Raw genomic sequence first — 23,537 nt, 5'->3', positions numbered from 1 at the left:
GAGTGCAACCAGACCCCCCTCCAAATAGGGGAGGTCAATCCAGCCGGCAGAAAGGGGCCTGGAACACATGCACCTCCCCACAGCTGCAAAGGGGTGACTCCGAACCCATGAATCAAACAAACCAAGGGTGGGCTTTCTTCCCGGGTCATGGATGGGCTCAATGTCCATGGACGCCTGCCCTCTTCCAGCAGATGGCGCCTTCCCATATAACTGCTCCTGGACAAACCCAGGGAATGGGACCGCCACCGGGTCCAGCCCCCCCAGCAATGCCTCCACAGGCTTTTGCCCAACCAATGGGTGTGGGTCAGCAGAGGGGCTTACCACCCCCAGCAGCAGACCAACAAGCTGCCCCTGTTCAACCACCAGCGCCCCCTCTTCCCACACCCCCACGGTTTCGTGCAACATTCAATGGGACCCCAGATAAGCTGGCTTATTTCCTGAATCAAGTATGGGTGTACGTTGATCAAGTGGGGCCACAATACCCATGTGATCGAGAGTTGATCCAAGAAATAGCAGAGGGGATGAATGAAAAGGAGGCTGCGCAGTGGATAGAAGAGCTCCACGAGGAAGCGGCTCCTGAGCTAGATGATATAAATGGGTTCATCCAACTGATGCACGCCAGGTTTAGCGATGTGGCCCAAAATGTGGATGCTGAAGACCAGATCCATGAATTGCGACAGGCTGGTCGTCCCGTGAAGGAATTAGTTTGGGAGTTCCGGAGAATAGCTGGAAGACTACGCTATTGGCCAGAAAGACTCTTGGTCTACACATTCAAAAAGGCCTTAGATTCCAAACTGAAAGAAGCTTGTGCCGTAAGGGGATCCCAGAACGTCTCCAAGATTGGTACACCACTGCAATCATATTAGACCCCGAGATTAACACTTATCAAAAGCCTGGTACTGGAACCCCTGCCAAAAAACCATTGGGCCAACGTACGCAGAGGCAGCAAGCTGAAAAGCCTCCACCAACCCCTCGTGGGGCCTTTATAAAGTGTTACCGATGCGATCAGATGGGGCACAGAGCAACAGAATGCCTGGCTCCAGCTCCTGTTCCACAACAGCGCCAACCATCTGCCAGCGCAATGAAGAAAAAACCCCAAAAGTCACCCAAAAAGAGCCGTTTACTACAGCAGCCAATGGAGGCGGAGAGCCCTACTACTAGCCCCTGGCACCGCCGAGGAGGAGGAGGAGGAGGAGGCTGAAAATGCCGAAGACGACCCAATGGTGAGTGCACCTATTCCCTCCTTTACCATAAAATCCCAACTCCAAGTACCCAGAACAGGGGTAGAAGGGGAAGTTGGGGCGGTCATAGACACTGGCTGCACCAGATGCTTAATCAGCATGTCAATAGTGGAGCAGCTAGGTATACGCACAAGACCCCTAACCCACCCTATTCGGTTTGAGCAAGTAAATGGAACCTTAATTGGGGGCGCTCCGGCCACAAAGCTTGTTAAAACCTGTAATGGGGTCTAGCATAAGGCCATCTGCCCAAGCTCCCCCTTCTCCTGTAGTGGTAGAAGGGGAAACACATTATAAGTGAAAAAAATCTTAGATTCCAGGATGTATAGAGGTCGCTTACAATATTTGGTGCATTGGAAGGTGTACCCTTTGTCTGAAGCTACATGGGTGAAAAGTTGGGATTTAAAAGCAGATAAATTAGTAACAATTCCATGAGAAGTTCCCTGATAAGCCAAAGAGTCCCCTTGGGGGAGGGAGGGGTGGTTAGGTATATATAATAACCTTTCTTTAATTTTTTTTTCCAGAAACTCTTTCTCTTTTGAAGAGAGGCTGCCTGTCAGGCCTGCAGTGGTTCCTTTAAGAATCTTTGGTCTGCCACACTCTCATTAAGGCGGGGGGGGGGGGGGAAATAGCAAGGGGTAGAATGTGTTGTTTTCAAAATAAAAAATTCCTTTCTAGAAGCTCAAGGTCATCTTTTGTCTTCACACCTTTGCACCTGATCGGAAGCAGTTGTGGAAGAAGAAGATTGGACCATGTGATGGACTGTGGGTGTGGGGACAAGATCATGAACTTTTAACTGGGTGGGATTCTGATGTAACTTCCAGAATTGGGATTCCATAGCAGGATGCCAAACATGCCTGTCTTATTAAATTGGAACTTTAAAGATAGTTTTGCCTTTGACTCTGATTTAATTCTGCATAATATTTGGAACGCTGACACCTGTATTCTATAGTCTGTAACATATATTTGATTTATTGCAGGTATAAAGAAGCACTATAGTTTTCAGGATATATATGCATCTGTATATGTTTATGTGTGGTATGTTTTTACTCTGCCCTCATACAGAAAACCAAAGCAGAAACAGAATTTAAGTATGCAGAAATAATGTGAGCAAAAATATATTACCAGCATTAGAATTACTATTTCTTGCTTGAAAAACACTACATAAACAGAACTATAGAACAACAGTGTGGCACAATTAGAAGCAGCCACATTTCCCTATAATATTTACCAACCTTTATATTACTGCTGTCACTTATAACACCCATGTTGATACATTTTACACTATGTTGAAAGATGAGCTCTGAAGGATAAATATGCAGTGGTGGTTGCAACACTGTAGAAAGAAAGAAACATACACAATTATTTTAGCTTCAAGGAGACAGACTTATTAAATTACAGATGGATTAAACCTGGATTAAACCAGTAATTTTGACTAGAATTGGATAATTGTCAAATCAAACAAGACTCACATGAAGAATCCAGATTTCAAAGGTTTGGTTTATTTGAAATGGTAAGAAATACACCCAAGTGTATGAACAAAACTGGATATATATATCCTCAGCTTACTATATAGAAAAAACTTTGGGGTAGCATTATGGGGAGATAAATTAAAGATCTATCAAAACCTGGTCTCAAGATAATTTACTTAGCAAACTAAATAAATAAATATGCGCACAATTACCATATTTTTCAGACCATAAGACTCTCCAAAGTATAAGACACACCCAGCTTTTGGGGAGGAAACCCCCCAAAAAATCTGCCTCTACCTCCCAGCAGTTTGCCTCCTTGCAGCAAACAACGTGGTCAGCTTCAGCATAGCCTGATTTAGTAGCTGATTGGCGGCTGGATCTGCCTCCGGCAATACCTCTCATCAGCTGTTCCAGGCTGCAGGGATCACCACCATCCATCAGCCCCTTGGCTGGCCATCAAGGCTGTCTACCAATCGCCACCTCTGCATGCCCCATTTTCAGCCTCCATGAATCCCATTTCACCCTCCATGGGCCCTATTTTCGGCCTCCGCACGTCCCATTTTTGGCCTGTTCCAGGCGGTGGGATCAAAAATGGGGCATGCGGAGGCCAAAAATGAGGTGTGCAGAGCAGTGGTGAAATTCAATTTTTTTTACTACCAGTTCTGTGAGCCTGGCTTGGTGGGTGTGGCAGGGAAAAGATACTGCAAAATCCCTATTCCCTCCCCACTCTGGGCCCAGCCAGAGGTGGTATTTTCCAATTCTCAGAACTACTCAAAATTTCCTCTACCAGTTCTCCAGAACCTGCAGAATTTCACCCCTGGTACGGAGGCTGAAAACAGGATGTGCGGAGTCCAAAAATGGGGCACTCAGATGAGGTGATAGGTAACAGCAGTGATGGCATCAATGGGCAGCGGCAATCCTCACAGCCTGGAACATCTGATAGGTGGTATTGCAGGAGGCCGATCCAATCGCAAATCAGCTGCTCATGCTAAATCAGGTTATGCTGAAATTGACCAGGCTGTTTGCTGTTTGCTGCAAGGAAGAAAATTGCTGGGAGGCAGAGGCTGAAGGGTGGGGCCCAGCAGGTGGGTGGGGCTTTGTAAACATTCACTGTATAAGACGCACAGACATTTCCACCAACTATTGGGGGGTGGGGGTGGGAGTGCATCTTACACTCCAAAAAGTATGTAAGTTAGGATGTAAAATAGAAAAATCTCATAAGATTAAGTTGTCTCCATGATTTTGCGCCTGGAGCTGAAGCTGAGCACAGCAAAATTAACATGAAAACTACTTATGCAATACTTTAAAATGGGTGTTCTTATGTGAGGTCGATGATGAGATTTTAGGTGGATGGATGGAAAAAATAAAAACTTTATTTTCATCAATTTATAACTAAAATTTAGTTTTTCATTCAATAATGTATGTAGGCAAAAAAATAATTTATGACATCTAGACTCCAAAATTATTTTAAATCTCAATATCTAAAATTATTATGTCCCAGCAAAGGGTATTCTCGTTATTGATTTATGGATTAATAAGCATATATATTTGTCATGCCCCAATATACAATCCTTATATTGTTGTTGCTCTCGCCCCATCTAGTGTCTAGAGGAACAAATACCAATTATATTGTTTTGAAGCTGACTCAACCCTTTTACCCATCAGCCAGCACTCTTAAAACAAGTGCATGCTGGGAAGCCAGACTTAATTTCCTTTAGCATTTGGAGGAAGCAGAAGCACAAAGAATCATCCATCTTGATCTGTGGCACATATTCAACCAAAGACAAACCCACATCCCACTCACAGAGCATCACTGGTGAGATTTAGATTACTTGTATTTATTAATTGTTATGTTGAGCAGTAACTCAATACTGCCAATCTTGTATTTTGTTCTTATAATATATATTCTTATATCCCCCAGTTTCACCATATCCTGTTCTTTTCAATAAAGCATCAAGATGTATGTACATGGTCTGATTTATTGAAGGACAGGTGAATTTAGCTGCATGTCGAGCGGCACACAGACTAATGTGTAGTGAGGACAGAACAATATATATACATATATTCTACCATTATGTATTTTTAATAAAACTGTGTTTGAGCACAAGTTGGTTTCCTTTGTAATACAATCTATACTTGTGCATTTTATTTTATGCATTTAAATACATATTTCTAAGAAGCTTCTTACATTCTCAAAACCATAAAAAGATTAAATAAACCACAATTGAAAGCATCCATGTTTATTTTTGTTGTAAAAAAAACACCTTACAAATTCTCCAAAAAGAAGGCTGTTAAATTTGTAATTCATACTCCTTATAATGTTACTGTGTTCATTCCGCCTTTGAGGTCAAAATATTTTTGGTACAGGCTACGATGTTTGTCTATTTCATTATATGTAGTACATTGATATGCTTTAAAAATGAAGCTATAAAATCCTATGTATCTTGGGAGCAGGTAGGGGTGGCAATGGCTGGATCAGGAAAATGGCCAATGCCTCATTGTGGGAAAGGATGGTGCTCTCGAACCTGAAACAGGCAATGGTATTGTTGAAATAAATGTCCTTCTGGTTCGGCTCCAAGAGGGGAAAAAGACACTGGAGACATGGAGGCTGCTTGGAAAGATGGTTTATTGGCGGCCAGGACCACATGGCTTGAGTCCTGAACAGAAAAAGTGATCACATGCTTCAATGTTGGTGGAGAAAAGAGAAGGAAGGAAGAGAAGCTGAGTCCCTGGTTTTATGCCCTCTCTGGCCTTTGATCTTAAATTTGTATCTAATTGGTTGTCAGACTCCCATGGGGCCATGCAGGGGCAACTTTCTAGGCTGCATTTTGAATCCAGGTTTGGTTGAGTTCTCAGATGCCATGTGGGGAGTTGGGTAAAGGGCCAATATTATCATGCCTTAATCCCATCCCCCTGGAGCTGAAGGGGAGAACTCTTTATTATGTAAAGGGACTGGCTTGGCCTTCTTAATGACCCATTGACAAAGTGGGGATGGGCAAGAAGCTACAGGGAGCTATTCTCTCTTTATAAAACATGTTTCTTCCTTTTCACATCCTGAGAAATATTCTTCTTTTTCAATATTTCCTAGGATATTTCATTTTTCTGAGAGAGGGCTGGGTGATAACTTCCTACAGTATACATCATGAAGAAGACACTCTCTGGATTCAGGCATGCTAGACAATTATCATCTTCTGTCCAATCACTTACAAACCACCCTATAGAATGCAGTTTATCTGGATTCTTTTCATCCAGAATTTAGACCTGGGCATGAAACAGAAACCATACTGGTTATAGCGTTGGGTGAGATCCTGGATAACAATATGGATGTGTATCTCTTTATCTTTTTAGGTCTCTCAGCAATGCTTGATTTCATCATATCTCTATAGGGCACTACAGAGTTTGAGAGTGATTCTGCTCAGTGGTGGGATTCAAATAATTTAACAACTGATTCTCTGCCCTAATGACAAGCTGGATGGGCATATAACTGGATGGGCATGGCCAACTTGATTGGTGTTACCCTTAGGAAATTTCTCCTTAGTCCAACTCACAATAAAATAGTACTTTTCCAATATTTAGTAGAATAACAGAGTTGGAAGGGACCTTGGAGGTATTCTAATCCAATCCCCTGCTTAAGCAGTATTAGAAGGAAAAAATTGGGGCTTGCTTTCCAAAAGGGAGATCGCTTGGCAAAGAAGGGGGGGAGATGAGATGCTGTCTCTTTAAATTGAAAAGCCAAGAAGCAGCTGCTCGGAAGGCAGCTTTTAATTGCAGAAGTGAAGTGACATTCAGCAGTTCGGTTCTGGGTCAGCTGAACAACGAACTGGATAAGAGGAAGGATTCTTATACGGTTCTATGTTTTTGAAATTTTGGGGTTTGTGTAATATTAGCTTTGTGTTTCTAAAAGGGTTTGGGCAATTCCTATTGTGGCTAAATGACTTTCCTCCTGTGTCAGGTCTTGAGTGTGGGGGCCACTTATTCTGATTCTATTACTCTATTTTGTTAGCTGACAAATCTTGCCACAGGGAGATTTCAAAATATCATGTCTTGAATGGGTTTTCTACCAATCTGTTTGCCTGCTTGTGAATAGAGCAGAAAGTCTGGCTTCCACTTTCAATAGGCTCATTATCTCTAAACACTAGTAGCTGTTTTCTTGTTATAAAGTTCCTTAGGCAGCTGGCCGGAATGAGCCTCAGACAGGTTTCTTTATTAGCAGCTTGATTTTTCTTGCTTTTCTGGGAGCCTTTCCTTGTGACTACTATTTTATTTGGGGAAATGAGGGGGGGGTTCATTCCTTCCCACAGCTGGAAATCCTACACCACTTCAGACAAATGTTTATCCAATCTCTTCTTTAAAACCTCCAGTGTTGGAGCATTTACAATTTCTGGAGACAAGGTGTTCCCATGATTAATTGTTCTGTCAGAAAATTTGAGGGACTCCTACAAAAATGAGGGGGGTCAATCTATTTTCCAAAGCACCAAAAGGCACAACAAGAAACAATGGGTGGAACCTAACCAAAGAGAGAAGCAACCTAGGACTAAGAAGAAATTTCCTAAGGGTTAGACCAATCAACCAATGGAATATTTGGCTTCAGAAGGTGTGAGTGCTCCATCACTCACAAGCAACACAGTTACAAGATAATTTGAAATTTTTACAGTCTAATACTGTAAGTTAACTCTTAAATGCTGAAAATGCAGGATCAAAATACATAAACATAGAAACAGCATTGCAACCTAATTTCAAATTAATAAAATCAATTCTGCTAATTAGAACACATATTTAAAAAGACATTAAGAACTCTGACAAGAAACTCCTGCTCTGTATTAACATTTTTAAAATTCCTTCCCTGGCCTAATCCTGTCAAGAACAAGGAGAGATTCAACCTGGAAATAAGGAGAAATTTTCTGACAGAGAACGATCAACCAACAGAACAGTTTGCCTTTGGAAATTGTGTGAGGCTTTCACTAAGAGATTGGACTGCCATTTATCAGAAATGGTGTAGGGTCTCCTGCTTGGTTGGGTGGGTGGGTTGGACTAGATGACCTACAAGGTCCCTTCCAACTCTGTTAATCTGTATGATCTGTAAATTTCTATTGTTTCTGTGCTGACTGCATTCCTGCTGTTTTGTTATGCAACAATACCACCACTGATTCTGCTCCTTCCTAAGTATTCCTTTTTCTTCTAATATTCAGGATGGTTTTAAGTGCATCTTTGGGGACTGAGGTGAGAATGGAAGTTATATGTGCATTGGGATAAAACTTTCTGCTTTGGAATTAAAAGTTGTTTGCTTTTAGAACAATGATAGCATTATGTTGAATTTATGTTAATTGTATTTATTATTTGATCATTTGATCATTTTGCTAATGTTTTATCTATATATTGTATTCTTTGCAGTAAGTTGCATAGAGTCTCATGACTGAAACAGCCTAGAAGTATGCAAAATAAATAAATACATTAAAAAATGAATGCTTATTCTGACTTACATAGCTCAACAAAATTTGGTACTCCAATAGCTTCAGACCAGTTGATTTCAAAGGGGTCTTATCTATATAATGCATTCATCCTGAATAAACATACTGATAGTTCCTCCCCCATCATAAATTCAGGAGACGGAAAGGAATGACTGCTTTTGGATAACAATGCCCATCCTCTAGACCCATGATGGCGAACTTATGACGTGCGTTCCAGATGTAGCATGTAGAGCCTTCTTTGTGGGCATGCATGATGTCTCCCTAGCCCAGCTCCAATTGCATTTCTCCACTGCATTTCACCCAATTAATTCCAACTTCTCACAAAAGAAACTCACAAAGTTGGAATTGATTAATTTTTTCACTCACACTCTTCACAATGGGGGAGGTGGGATCCCATATTCCTCCTGAAGCCATACGACGGTTTCATCCCTCTGCTGTAGCTCCCTGTGGCCCTGTCATGGCAGGGGAATGAAAGAGTTGTTGCCCTGTTGGCAGTGGCAATGGACCGAGTCTTAGTGCAGGAGCAAAGCGCCCCTGCACTTGTCTTTGCAGGGCAACAGCATTCCGCCTTCATCACGGTACATTTGCTGTTGCCACCAGCAAAGAGGGCTGGGAGAAAATGGCAGGGGCAGATCTTGCAGGGTGATCCTTGAAGCACAGATCTTCTTCCTCCCTCATTGGTGGGGCCAAGAGAAAGCAGGAGGCAGCATGGAGAAGTGCTCCCCTCTCCCAGCCAAGCACTGAGCACAAAAGCCCAGTGGGAGGGCTGCGGTGGCTGGCCCAACAGAAGCACCCACATTGGCGAGTCAGAAGGTGGAGAGACCTGGCCCAGCTCTCGCAGTGGGACACTGTTAATCACCTCCAGATGTGAGCTTCTGCCTTTGAAACATACTGCGCCTTTGAGGAAACCGGACAGCAATGGCTGGGGCCATGGGGGAGGGGGAAGTAGAGGCATCAGGATTGCTCCCCCCTCCTCAGCAACCCAGCACAAGAGGAGTGCAGAGGGTTGCAGGCCAAGCGCCCCAACGTGTGTTTCCAGGGTGCGCTCCTCTGTCCCAAAGTGGAATTGAGTAGGGGGTAGAGGGAAAGGAACAGGGAGCAGGGGGAATGGTAGGGGAATTCTAGAAGGAGAATCCCATCTGGCTTTCCTTTTGGAGTAGGGCAGGGAGAAGACCCAATAAAAATCCAATTTCCTCCCAATAAATGTCCCATAGTCCAAAAAGAGAGGTGTGGTCTGTTCGTTGGAGGATCAGAGAGGAAATCAGTTGAAATCTGGGTGGGAGGATATTCAGAGAGGGATCTGCCTGGGTCTCTTCTTCCCTCCCTCTTAGATTCCTCCCTCCCAGCTTTCTTCCCTAGTCTCGTTTTAAGGGGAGAGGGAAGCAAGGTGGGACAGTAGTAGCTAAAAGGCTACAACAGGGGACCAGATAGAGAACTCCCTCCATGGTATCGACTGGCTCTTTGCCTCCCCACTCGCTTCAGAGCATTTTCCATGGGGAAGCGAAGGACCTTGGTTGGAAGGTTTCCACCCCATTGGAAACCAGGTGGCTGTCAAAGAGAAGGGAGAAAGGACAGCTGAAGGAAAATCCACCCCCTCTCCTGCCAATCGTTCTTTATTGGGATTGGAACACAGACACCCCCCACCCCACCAAAAGGCTCAATCCAAAGCCTTCAGCCTTGCAATCCTGGGAGGGGCATCTGTGCTGGGATCCCAAAGAAAGAATGGTGTGTGTGTAGAAGAGAGGGAGGGAGAGGGAGGGAGGGAGAGAAGAGTTATCCATGGCGGGCAGCAACGTTCTCTCCATCTCCCCCCCCTCTCTCTCACACACACAAATACACACAGGTCCCTCACCCTCCCTCCCAAGGCAGCCACATCCCTTCACTAACCTGCTTACCTGATCCACTCTCAACTGACATGTGCAGGGCAAGAAAAAATAGTCTGTGGGACTACTTCCAACTTTGTGAGACTTTTTTTTGTGAGAAGTTGGAAGGTGTGAATTTCTGGTATTTTTTTTACCATGGTCGCACAGACTAATTTTCTTGTCCTGAATGCACAGCGAGAACAGAGCTGGAAAACAGGTTAGTGGAAGGATGTGGCTCCCCTGGGGAGGGGGGAAGGCTTGGCATGGGTGGCCTAGCTGAACGGCCTTCAGGTAAGCCAGTGTGGGGCCTTGGGGCAGCTCTGCAGCCCCTGCCTTGCTTCGTCCTCCACCCCCACCGCCTTCCTCTGTTCTTTGCAACATGCAGCCTTACACTAACAAGAATTACAGGCAATTCCCATGACTGTCTGATTCTCAACCAGTCGGCTGAATGGTAGGAGGGAGCTTCCTGTCCACTTGAAAGAGAGGTGGGTTGCATAAAGGCGCTCCCCCACCCCCGCAAGATCCTCTCAAGTGCCAGGCTGCAGGCTCCACCCCAGGGATCCTCAATTGGGGCCAAGCTCTTGGCAACTGATTGAGATAAGACTGTTCTTGAAGGGGGCACGAGGCGCATGGGGCCTCCTGCTTTTGCAGCCTCAATCGGCTGCAAAAGCAGCCGCGATTCTTGCCGTCTCTTCTCCCCCTTGCCAGGCATGGCAGGGCTTCCTGCCCCTCGCCCCCTTTATGGATGCAACTTAGGGGTGGCAGGTGGGGCAGGGTGGGGTGTGGGAGAATGCAGCCACGGGAGCAATTCTAGATGCCCCCAAAAGGGTACATATGACACATTTGTTCTGAGAACTACACTGATTCCTGGTCCAATTTAAGGTATTGGTTGTGATCTATAAAGCCCTATATGGTATGGGCTCAGACTACCTATGGAACCATCTTCGTCCCATTACATTTGCCCATCCACCCACTCCGGCAGGGGAAATATGTTGCAGATCCCATCAATTAAAGAATTTTGACTGGTGAGGTCTAGGAAAAGAGCCTTCTCTGCCATCGCCCCCTATCCTGTAGAATATTCTTCCCCTGGAGGTAAGGTACACCCGACTCTCCTGGCCTTCTGAAAAGGAGTTAAAACAAGGCTCTATGGCCTCATGTGGGAAACCAAAAGGAATACACAGCTATGGAGATGGATGGTGCCCTGACAGCCCTCTCTTCACCTTTTTAACTAATTTTTAACAGGGTTCAATCATCCTTACCTTCTTTTAAATTCTATTTTTCATTTAAATCTTTTAAAATCCTTATATACTATTTTTATATTTTATTGTACACCACCCACAGCCCCTTTCTGAAGGATGTGAATAAATAAATTCCTTATTAGACAACTGTTCTTGTCACCTGATTTGTCCATTTTATTACACTGAAAAATTATTAAAGGATGTTCTATATACGCACATCTATATTTACCTCTGAGGCTTACATACCAGTTGCTTGAACTTTGCATTCTTGAGTAGGTATAGTCAATGACTGAGGTCGAGGAACAACCATATGCTTTGTTGAACTAGCAGGATTTAACTTTTTTGAAGCATTTGTGGAACACCAAGCTTCATCAGCATTAATTTTTATTGGAAGAGTAAAGTCATAGGCTGCCACCTGAAGGAAATAAATAACAAGTTACTCTTTCATATAAAGTGTAAAATGTAACACAAAGGTGTGAGACTCTTGGCGCTGTAAAATTCCTTTGACTTTGAAATACAGACAAGCACACCAAATGGTGAGATGGTAAACATCCGCAGCCTAAACAACAAAAGAAGCAAAAGGGGTCTGCAGGAAAAGTCATGCTGAAATGTGAAATAACTTCAAAGAAAATGGGGAGGGCTTAAGCGTCATGTATGATGAGTAGAAACGTATAAATTGTATTACTTGAAATCTGTCTTTGTGCTCCTAGTATTCAAGCTATTGGGAAGAATTCTGGGAGGCCGTGCTTGCAACCACTTCTTCAATTTCTTTGCAATAAAAACTTTTGAATTGTGAACCAGACTTGTCTTTTGAATTGTGAGCATAAAAATTGGGTTTTAATATCTCACACACCTAAGGGATGAATATAAATTTATAATTTTCTCAATGCTAGCAATATAAATGTTTGAATACCAGAAACCAGTGCACCTTGTATTCTGGCAGTAGTCAATTCATATTCCCAAAATACTAAGAAATAAAAGTATCTCCATAAAGAAATGAAATTAACGATTAAAAAGACTGAAAATGTAAATATAGTTCTAAAAATTAGGGGAAAAAAACCTATTGCTTTGGGAAAACTAAATGTGTGACCTTTATTCTTCCAAATATTCAAAGAACCTCTTGCCACCTGACTTGTATAGAAGATTTTAAGAGGAAGTATTATGAAAATTATCTCAAAAGCAAGTGAATAGTATAAAAGATTATGGACACCATGAATTGTCATTCCACGCAATAAAGGAAGTTAAAATTAATAGCACTTTAAATAGGACTTGGAAGTTTATCAGCAGATACTGCAACCAAACTAGATCCACTGGAACTGCTATGTTCTGCCCAAAGTGTTAGCTTTTAAACAATATTTGAGGACAGTCCTCAGAAAGTACAGTATGTTGAACTTTACCAATGTTGCATTTCTAGAAGTTTGGGCTTTATTCTTTTTAAGAACTTGATTTTATAAAGTTTTATTCTTTTGAATCTGATATAACAGTTCAATGTTGAATCTCAGTAGAGGAAAGAAGACAATTAAGTGCAGCTTAATATCAGTGGTATTGTGGTGTTATGTTGTACTAATTATTTGTTCTGTATTGTATTTATTTGTGCACTGATGATATGAAACCTATAGCTTCAGACAATTTATCTTTATATACATGGATATATATCCTAATATAGTAGATATAACGTTTTCTTACTAGAGGTTGAACAAGCAGTTCCAATGTCAATTTTCATAGAACTGTTTCCTCCAAAAAACAAAATGGAGTAAAACCAATTCAGAGCAATTGTAGAACTGATATAATGAAAAAGGAAATCTGGCTTAGCAAAATGTCAAAAGCTACTATATGGGAAAAACATTCTATTTATCCTCAGTGATAATTTGCCATAAAATTAAAACAAACTTAATTGACATATATAATTAAATTAAAAAGAAGAAATAGATGTGTCACACATAAAAATATTTTATCAGCAAAAAACAGAAAAAACCTAAACAGTGCCCTATAACTTCACTCACTGGTAAAAGAAATGTAGTATCTTTTTTTAAAAAAAAAAAGCTCTCTCTCCCTCTCTCTCTCTCTCTCTCTCTCTCTCTTTCATTTTTAGTCAGTGAGAAAATTAAATGTGCTTTTGCTAACTGTGAAGAAATAAATATCAATTATTAAGAAAATAAGAGCTGCATGAAACCCTTTTTTCCTTTAATCTGTCTTACATCTGTCTTCAGCAGGCAGTTTACATAAAATATATAATAATTATAATTGCATGTCTAGTTAAAGTTGGATATTATACTTCAGTTGTAAACCCTTCCTTAAAGTAAAATTGTTAAACTTCTGTAATTCAGGAGTGAACCAGAGGTGGGTTCCTACTGATTTGGACTGGTTCGTGGAACCGGTAGTGGTATGGCAGCCTGGGTTGCAGAACTGGTAGTGACCGCTGGTTGGCCATGCCCCCAAGTGGTATGCCCGCTCTGACGCTTGCACTGCCTTGCCTTTGCCACATGCAACTACTGCCTCCTTCTGCCTACTCCTGTCTACACACAAGTTAGCACTGTGGCGGGGATGGGGGCAGCCTTGCAAGCTTTGCATGCTAGAGAGGACGATGGTAGAGGAAAAGGATGGTGGCAGGAGAGGGCAGTGGCAGTGGCAGGAGAGGGCAGTGGTGGCAGCAGCAGCAGCGGTGGGCAGTGCCCCATTCCAGCCAAGGTGGTGGCAGCAGTGGTGAGGCGTCTCAGAATTCCCGGGTTTTCCCACATGGCTTTGGCCAGGATATGGCGAGCAGCAGCCCCAAAAGCCAGCAGGGTCCCCAGCACTGCAGAGCAGAGTTGGCACCACCTTTGCCAAAGGCTTCCTGCCCTTCAGGTGTAGTGCCTGCACCAGCTGCCTATAATCTGCAGTTTACTTGTGAGCACCATGCTCATGAGTAAATGTGTTCACGAATAAGCTACAGATTAGAGCCAGCTGGCAGATCATGACTTGCTCGCTCGGCTGCTCACCCCCCGGAGCTTGCAGGCAATGGACGAAACTGCCAGCTCCTGCCTCCGTACATCGAGGAGGCCAAGCAGCAGTGGGAAGAGCACAGACTTCAGCAGGAAGTGGCTGCCAGCGATGCCTTCAGGTGAAGATGTGAGCATTTGTCAAAACATATGTCTCATCTTTGATCAGAGCCTCCCCCCCCCCTTCTGCCTAAGAATGTTTCTCACCTTTGATCTGTTCCCTTCACAACAGGGGGCCAAATGGCCAATCGTGAGAACAAAAGAAAGAGATAAGGCTGATAAGGAGTATTCTATCCTTTTTGCAAGAATACACAAATCTAATTAGGAAGCCATTTTATGGCATTTCTGACTTTATAAAAAGGAGTTACACCTCCTCTGAAGTGTAGTTCTTTCCTACTTAGGTATGTTTGGAACAACTGACCATCATGTCTTTTAACTTTGATCAAAGTTTAAATGCTGATTGTTATTCAAGCTTCCATCAAAGTCTCATTTTGGCTCATTGTCACTTTCATGTATTCTCAAACTTCTATGGATCGTATTCTCAAACCTTACAGTATGTAGATAATAAAGTTGAAAAAAGATGAACAACATTTTTACAGAACTATAGATATGTTGAGGCTGGGTGTGACAAGGAATGGCTGGGCGGGGAGGGGCCAGGCGATGTGAGTGACATTGAGTTGGCCATGCCCATCCAGTCACATGACTGCCAAGCCACTCCAACCCAGTCACATGACCACTAAGCCATGCCCACAAAATAAGCCACACCCACAGAACCGGTAGTAAAAAAAATTGAAACCCATCCCTGGAGTGAACATAGTGTCAGGCCTGCAGCGGTTCCTTTAAGAATCTTTGGCCTGCCACACTCTTATTAAGGGGGGGATTTAGCAAAGGGTAGAACGTGTTGTTTTCAAAATAAGAAATTCTTTCCTAGAAGCTCAAGGTCATCTTTTGTCTTCCAAACCTGAACACCTGGACGGAAGCAGTTAGGCATGGACGCCAGCGTGAAAGAAGAAGATTGGACCATGTGATGGACTGTGGGTGTGGGGGCAAGATCATGAACTTTTAACTGGGTGGGATTCTGATGTAACTTCCAGAGTCGGAATCGCATAGCTCTATGCAACATGCCTCCTTTATTAAATTGGAACTTTAAGCATAGTTTTGGCTTCGACTCTGATTTAATTTTACATGGTATTTGGAAAGCTTACATCATTCCGACTCTGCACTAAGATAAACTATCAGCATCCCAAGCTGGGAAGCTATCAGGGGTACTGAATCCCAGTTCTGACCCAACCCTGGGCAGTACGAAAATTCAGTGAAGATGGAGAAAGCTAATAATGACGGCTCAATTAATTTGGCCGAGACTCAAGAGGTGTCTCTTAAGGAATTGATAGAAGCTGCAGAGATTAGGGAGTTGGGGGCCCGACGAAAGGAATTCCAGGAGGAGACATCAAGATTTATGGCTTCTAAGGAATGCCTGCCAGAAGAAGAAGGGGTTGCCAGGGAACCTTCAACAGACGACTGGATGATTACCAGAAGAACTGGTGAATGGAGAACTCAGCCGCCCTCACGCAGTCCTTCTCTAATGGGCCTCCCAGACCATTTCCTACGGCTAGACGTGAGTGAAATAAAACCCCTCTCCTCTGAAGAGACCCCTCAGTGGAACCTGGCACCCCCCACATTCTCCTTTCCCCGTAGGGAAATCTCTGCCAAGTGGAGCGGAGACGTGGGCTCCTTCCATAGAGTAGCTAATGAATCAACCCACACCTTTGCGGCTGGATTGATGCCTAGAGCAGTCACATCAGCATCCCTGCCTCCTACTGGAGTGCAACCAGACCCCCCTCCAATTAGGAGAGGTCAATCCAGCCGGCAGTAAGAGGCCTGGAACACATACACCTCCCCACAACGGCAAAGGGGTGACTCCGAACCCATGATTCAAGCAAACCAAGGGTGAGCATTCATCCCGGGTCATGGATGGGCTCAATGTCAATGGACACCTATCCTCTTCCAGCAGATGGTGCCTTCCGAGATAACTGCTCCTGGGCAAATCCAGAGAATGGGACCGCCACCAGGTCCAGCCCCCCAGCAATGCCTCCCCAGGCTTTTGCTCAACCGATGGGTGTGGGTCAACGGAGGGGCTTACCACCCCCAGCAGCAAACCAACAAACTGCCCCTGTTCAACCACCAGCGGCCCCTCCTCCCACACCCCCACGGTTCCGTGCAACATTTGATGGGTCCCCAGATAAGCTGGCTTATTTCCTAAATCGAGTATGGGCGTACGTTGATCAAGTGAGGCCTCAATACCCATCTGATCGAGAGTTGATCCAAGAGATAGCAGAGGGGATGAATGAAAAGGAGGCTGCGCAGTGGATAGCGGAGCTAAATGGGTTCATCCAACTGATGCACACCAGGTTTAGCGATGTGGCCCAAAATGTGGATGCTGAAGACCAGATCCACGAATTGCGACAGGCTGGTTGTCCCGTGAAGGAATTAGTTTGGGAGTTCCGGAGAATAGCTGGGAGATTACGCTATTGACCAGAAAGACTCTTGGTCTACACATTCAAAAAAGCCTTAGATCTCAAACTTAAAGAAGCTTGTGCCGTAAGGGGGATCCTGGAACGTTTCCAAGATTGGTATACCACTGCAATCATACTAGACCACGAGATTAACACCTATCGAAATCCTGGTACCGGAATCCCTGCCAAAAAGCCTTTGGGCCAACGTATGCACAGGCAGCGAGCTGAGAGGTCTCTACCAACCCCCCCGTGGGGCCTACATAAAGTGCTACAGATGTGGTCAGATGGGCCACAGAGCAACAGAATGCCTGGCTCCAGCTCCTGTTCCACAACAGCGCCAACCACCTGCCAGCGCAATGAAGAAAAAAACCAAAAAGTCACACGAAAAGAGGAGCTTACTACAGCAGCCAATAGAGGCGGAGAACCCTGCTATTGAAGAAACCCCTGTGGCCTCAGAGGAGGAGGATGCAAATGCCGAAGACGACCCAATGGTGAGTGCACCTATTCCCTCCTTTACCATAAAATCCCAACTCCAAGTGCCCAGAACAGGGGTAGAAGGGGAAGTTGGGGCGATCATAGACACTGGCTGCACCAGATGCTTAATCAGCATGTCAATAGTGGAGCAGCTAGGTATACGCACAAGACCCCTAACCCACCCTATTCGGTTCGAGCAAGTAGATAGAACCCTAATTGGGGGTGCACCAGCCACAAAAGATCACTGAATTAGTGAAGTTGAAGATAGGCCAACACTATGAGTTCATCAGATTCATTGTAGCCCCAAAAATGCAGGAGTCAATTATCTTGGGACTTGCATGGTTGGACAAGTGAGCACCGACTATCAAGTGGGAGGACGGTGTTAGAAAGTTGATCATTGACTTTGGGCCGTTACCGTCCGTGGAGCCTAAAGGCCACCCAAGAACAATTAGAACCAACAGCCCAAACTATCCGGAACCTGCAGCCCCCGCAGCAGACACCAAACCTCCAGGGATACAACGAGTGCCAAAGGTCTACTGGGACTTGGCGGGTGTGTTCAGTGAGGAAGACAGAAACTACCTTCCACCTCACCGCCCCACAGACTATGCAGACTTCAAACCAGGAGTAACCTTACCAAAACCAAAAATGTACTCTATGACTCCCAAGGAGATGACTGAATTGAGGAAGTAGATCGACACCAATTTAAAAGGGCGCTTTATTGAACCAGCCAAGTTGAAGGTAGTGGCCCCAGTGCTCTGCAGAGAAAAGAAAGATGGCGGAGTTCGCCTCTGTGTAGTTCTGCGAGCTTTGAATGCAGTGTGCGAAAAGAACACCTATCCCCTCCCCTTCATGAAAGATATGTTGAACCACTTGGCTAAAGGCAAAATCTTCAGCAAGCTGGACTTGAGAGAGGCATATTACCGCATACGAATCCAGAAAGGGGATGAGTGGAAAACTGCACTTAACACTCCCCTGGGAAGCTTCCAGTACAAAGTCATGCCTTTTGGACTACAAGGAGCACCCGCAGTCTTCATGCAGTACATAAATGAGGTGTTACACGACCACCTGTACCGCGGAGTACTCATTTATTTGGATGACATCTTGATTTTCTCTGAGACCTTAGAAGAACATGTAAAACTTGTGCGTCAAGTTCTGAAAAAAAACTTCTAGATGCCAAACTGTACGCCAAGTTGTCAAAGTGTGAATTCCACAAGACCTCGCTAGATTTACCTGGGGTATCGGATCTCCAACGAAGGAGTAGAAATGGATCCAGGAAAAGTAAAAGTGGTGTTGGATTTGAAACCTCCCAGTACTCGCAAACAACTGCAAAGCTTTCTTGGATTTGTGAATTTTTGTAGGCAGTTCATCCCAACTTTCGCTGAAATTGCTCTACCATTAACTGAGTTACTAAAGACGGGTCCTTCCCCAACAAAGCCAAAAGCTAAGCAACCACTAAGGTGGATGATGGACTGTCAAAAAGCCTTTGAGAAATTAAAACGGCTCTTTGCCCAAGAGCCCATCTTGCAACATCCCGACCCAGAACGACCTTTTATAATCCAGACGGATGCCAGTGATGTAGCAATAGCCGCAGTACTACTACAAAAAAGCAAAGAAGGCCACCTCTTGCCTTGTGCTTATATCTCCAAGAAACTCAACCCTACTGAAAGAAGGTGGCCCATTTGGGAGAAAGAGGCATTCGCAATCAGGTGGACCATGCTCACCTGGAGACATCTCCTAGAAGGGAGGGACATACCATTCGAGGTCTGGACTGATCATAAAAACCTCGAAGCACTTTTAGCTCATCGGAGGTTATCCCCTAAGCAAGTTCGCTGGGCACAATACTTCCAAAGGTTCAAATTCGAAATTAAACACATCCCAGCAGGAAAGAACTTGTTAGCAGATGCTCTGTCGAGAAAACCGCAATATGACAGTAAGAAGGAAGAAGTCGTCCATCCCATCATATCTCCCTCTCACCAAAAAGCAGCTCTAGTCACCACTCGGATCCAAGATAAGTTGACGACCGAGCTGAAGGCAGCTCTCCAGACAGACCCGTGGTTCAACAACAACAAGGACATCCTAACAGTGAGCGAGGGCTTAGCCTGGAAAGGGTCCAAGCTATACATTCCTGCAGAGATGAGGCTGCAAGTGCTACAACGGAACCATGATGCAAAACCAGGAGGCCACTTCGGATTCCTAAAAACACTCCACTTCACCAGACGTCAATTTTGGTGGCCAAAGATGAAATCGGAGGTGGAAGATTATGTCAAAAGCTGTGCTACTTGTGCCATAATGAAAACCTGGCCAGGAAAGCCCCCTGGACTACTACAAGGAGTGGCGAGCCCCAGCAGACTGTGGGAAGAGATCGCTATGGATTTCATCATCGAACTTCCAGACAGCGGTGGTAATAGAGTAATCTGGACAGTTATTTATTTGTTTTCCATGCAAGCACATTTCATCGCTTGCTCAGGGTTGCCATCCGCAAAGAAATTATCAAAAATGTTTGTGAAACACATTTATCGCCTGCACGGGGTGCCAAAAAGGGTCATTTCAGATTGCGGAGTTCAGTTCACCGCCAAGTTCTAGAGAGAGTTCCTCAGATCAATTGGGTCCACACAGGGACTCAGCTCCGCATTTCATCCCAGCACAAATGGTGCAGCAGAGAGGGCCAATGCGATGGTGGAACACTACCTCCGGTGTTATGTAGACTATCAGCAAGACAACTGGTCAGACTTACTACCCTTCACTGAAGTGTTCAAAAGTTCTTATACATATATACATTTTAAAAATAGTGGTAAGACCATGTTCTGCGAGATGCACTCCATATTGTTGTCTGCATTGCCTTCCACTTTAATATAGATGGCAAGCAACCACATGAAAGGCCAAAGCAAAGATAGCAAGATACAATAATTGAGGACATGAAAAATGCCCAGTTGGACACAGATGGTACATTTGATTATACAAAATGGCACTTGTTGACACAAAAAGTGGAACCTGCACCTATGGAAAAAACATGGGATCATATGAATAATGATATATACATATTATATATCATTATTATTATTATTATTATTATTATTATTATATATAGATCATATGAATAATGATATATACATATTATATATATATATATATATATATATATATATATATATATATATATATATATATATATATATATATATATATATATTATAATATATAATATATAATATATATCCTCTCTCCTATCCCTCTCTTCCTATCTTTCTTCTCTCCTCTACTTCCCACTCTTCCTCTAATTCACTTGGTGTCTATACACACTTTTGTTGACAGGATGATGTCTCTGCTTTTTAGTATGCTGTCTAGATTTTCCATAGCATTCCTCCCCAGGAGCAAGCGTCTTTTAATTTCTTGGCTGCAGTCCCCATCTGTGGTGATCTTGGAGTCCAAGAAAATAAAATCTGTCACTACCTCCATTTCTTCCCCATCTATTTGCGAGGAATTGAGAGGGCCGGATGCCATGATCTTAGTTTTCTTAATGTTGAGTTTCAAGCCAACTTTTGCACTCTCATCCTTCACCCGCATAAAAAGTCTCTTTAGTTCGTCTTCACTTTCTGCCATTAGCGGTATCAACTGCATATCTGAGGTTGTTGATATTTTCCCAGCAATCTTAATTCCAACTTTTGATTAATCTAATCCCACCTTTCTCATGATGTGCTCTGCATATAAATTAAATAGACAGGGCGACAGTATACAGCCTTCCCAGACTCCTTTCCCAGTTTTGAACCAATCAGTGGTTCCGTGTCCAGTTCTTACTGTTGCTTCTTCACCTGCATATAGGTTTCTCAAGAGACAAATATGATGGTCTGGTACTCCCATCTCTTTAAGAACTTGCCACAATTTGTTGTGATCCACACAATCAAAGGCTTTAGCATAGTCAATGAAGCAGAAATAGATCTTTTTCTGGAACTCCCTAGCTTTCTCCATGATCCAGCGCATGTTGGCAATTTGATCTCTAGTTCCTCTGCCTCTTTGAAATCCTGCCTGTACTTCTGGTAGTTCTTGATCCACATTGTGCTGGAGCCTAGCTTATAGGATTTTGAGCATAACTTTACTAGCATGTGAAATGAGTGCAATGAACATTCTTTGGCATTGCCCTTCTTTGGAATTGGAATGTAAACTGTTGTGGCCCAGCAGGAGCCATTGGAGCTGCCACCAGACTCCGACAGCGAGGGGCCCTATGAGTCGGCTCTGGAGGATGTGACAGGGTTCCGACTCCGAGCAGGGTGCAGAGAGGTTGGTTGGCCACCAGGAGGCGCCTGAGCTTTGGACCAGTGGGGAGGAGACAAGGGAGTGTGATCCGGACGTCATGAATTGGAGCAGTGGGGAGGAGCCAAGGGAGTTGTTCCTGGATGCCCGGCACCGAAGAGCTAATAGGCGTAAGGAACAGTTATGCAGTTACAGGAGATAATTGCACTCAGCTGGTGGTAATTAGGCTCCTCTCAAGACTATAAAAGGAATGATTGTGCACACGCCCCTTTGCAGGAGTCAACGTATTCACTAAAGTTGGAGAACTTTCGTGGCTAGCTTGGCAGGCTGGATTGCTGCCAAGGTTAGTCTGTGCTGGCTTGCTGCCAAGGTCCTGTCTGTGTGTTAATAAATGCAGTATCTTTGTCTCGGCGTGCTTTGGTGTAGGACGAGGGGGGCAGAACAGTAAACCTTTTCCAATGTTATGTAGATCAATTTTTCCCAGTCCAATAGTTTTCAGAAGTATCAACTATTATCTCCCATTGGCAGTGCAAACCATAAGGAAACTGATACAATATATTTGAAGAGAGTTTGTTGATAACAGGAAACAGAATTGGGAATCACCGTGAATTAGTACTGGGTGATTTAAAGAAAACATCTCCAAAATTAGTAATGGAAATTACTTCTTCCAATTTCAAAACCACATTTATCTTCTTCTAATCCAACTTCCCTTAATATATATAAGCATATAAATTGAGTATATAAGAGAAGATATACAGCCTTGTCTCACTCGTCTGCCAATCTGGAGTCAGGCTGTCCATAATTTGCTTTCTGATGTGCATATAATTTCTCATGGGTACAATGAGATGTTCTGAGATTCCTCTTTTTTGAGCACATCCCGTAATTTGTCAGTCAAAAACTTTTTGATCATCAATGATAGACATAGTCACTTTTTATATTTTTTCTCTTTCTCAATTATATAGCAATTAGGTCTCATATATGGCCTTTTCTAAAACTTGTTTTAACATCTGACATCTCTTTTTCCACATAGGGTTCTAATCTGCATTGGATAATCCTAACCATTATTTTACTGTCATATGGCATTAAGGATATGTACAATAGTTTGCACACTTATTAGTTATTGGAATGTAGACTCATCTCTTCCAATCTGTGCCCATTGTCATTCTCCAGATTTGCTGGCATAGCTTTGTTTGAACTTTGACCAAGCATTGACCAACCTTCTGTTGCTTGCTGTATATCAATGGGTAATTCCATCAATTCCTGTAGCCTTTTGAGTTGGGTAATGATCAGGATGGTGATCTAAAGTCACCATCTAGTACCAGAGTTTCTTGTAAATAAGAAATATGTATCTTCTAGGGAATCTTGAATGTAGACATTTCTACTATATAGCATTTCAATATACAATTTCTATCTTTGTTTAATAACCTTTAAATTGATTATGATCTATCCACTGGATTTTTTTAGCGTGTCCAATTCAAGATTGGAACCTGAGCTTAGAAATCTTTGAAAAGGCTTTCCTTTTATTTCCTTGTTTGATTCCATCTTCAATATCTTTACAGATGTTGTGTGGTATCATCAATTATTTTATATTTTCTATCCAAGTGGCTTTATTGATAAAAAATATAGGCATGGTTTACTTTTTCTTTCTCCCGTGCAGTAATTGATTTGCAACTCTCATTACAGTATGAGTGAGAATTGCTGCTGCTGGCCAATATAGATGCCTGTTTATTTTAGCTGAGTTGGGATCTTTATATGGTGGGTGACTCTACTAGGAAAATATAATCTTGGCACATCCTCTCAATGTTTTTTACTCACCCCTCCCAGGAATACACACACATTCGTACATACAGGCACATGTTGCCTTAATGCAGTAGCCCAACAGGACCTGGGCAGGGAAAATGGGAAATAACATTCTAAAACAATATAAATAGATTAATATTCACTAAAACATACTTCTTTTGGTGTGAAATTCAGAGAACAGTCCATAATAGTATTGGCTTCTATAGTCACACGATATACTCGAGATGCCTCTGATGTATTATGCAT

The 23,537-nt window shown here is 43.4% G+C and overlaps 1 protein-coding gene across 1 annotated transcript in view; it reads right to left on the bottom strand.

Annotated features, from left to right (window-relative positions):
• LOC116510737 (cilia- and flagella-associated protein 47-like) overlaps positions 1 to 23,537 on the bottom strand; it is a 67,686-nt gene extending 44,149 nt beyond the window's left edge. The window contains exons 1-3 of the mRNA XM_032220388.1: positions 23,445 to 23,537; positions 11,525 to 11,693; positions 2,474 to 2,574 (exon numbers count right to left, since the gene is read on the bottom strand). Of these exons, the coding sequence (XP_032076279.1) occupies positions 2,474 to 2,574; positions 11,525 to 11,693; positions 23,445 to 23,537 (363 nt within the window). The remainder of the gene's footprint in view (positions 1 to 2,473; positions 2,575 to 11,524; positions 11,694 to 23,444) is intronic.

This window comes from Thamnophis elegans, chromosome 6 (genome assembly GCF_009769535.1).
Source record: "Thamnophis elegans isolate rThaEle1 chromosome 6, rThaEle1.pri, whole genome shotgun sequence".
NCBI lineage: Eukaryota > Metazoa > Chordata > Lepidosauria > Squamata > Colubridae > Thamnophis > Thamnophis elegans.
This window is presented reverse-complemented; position numbering and strand designations above follow the sequence as displayed.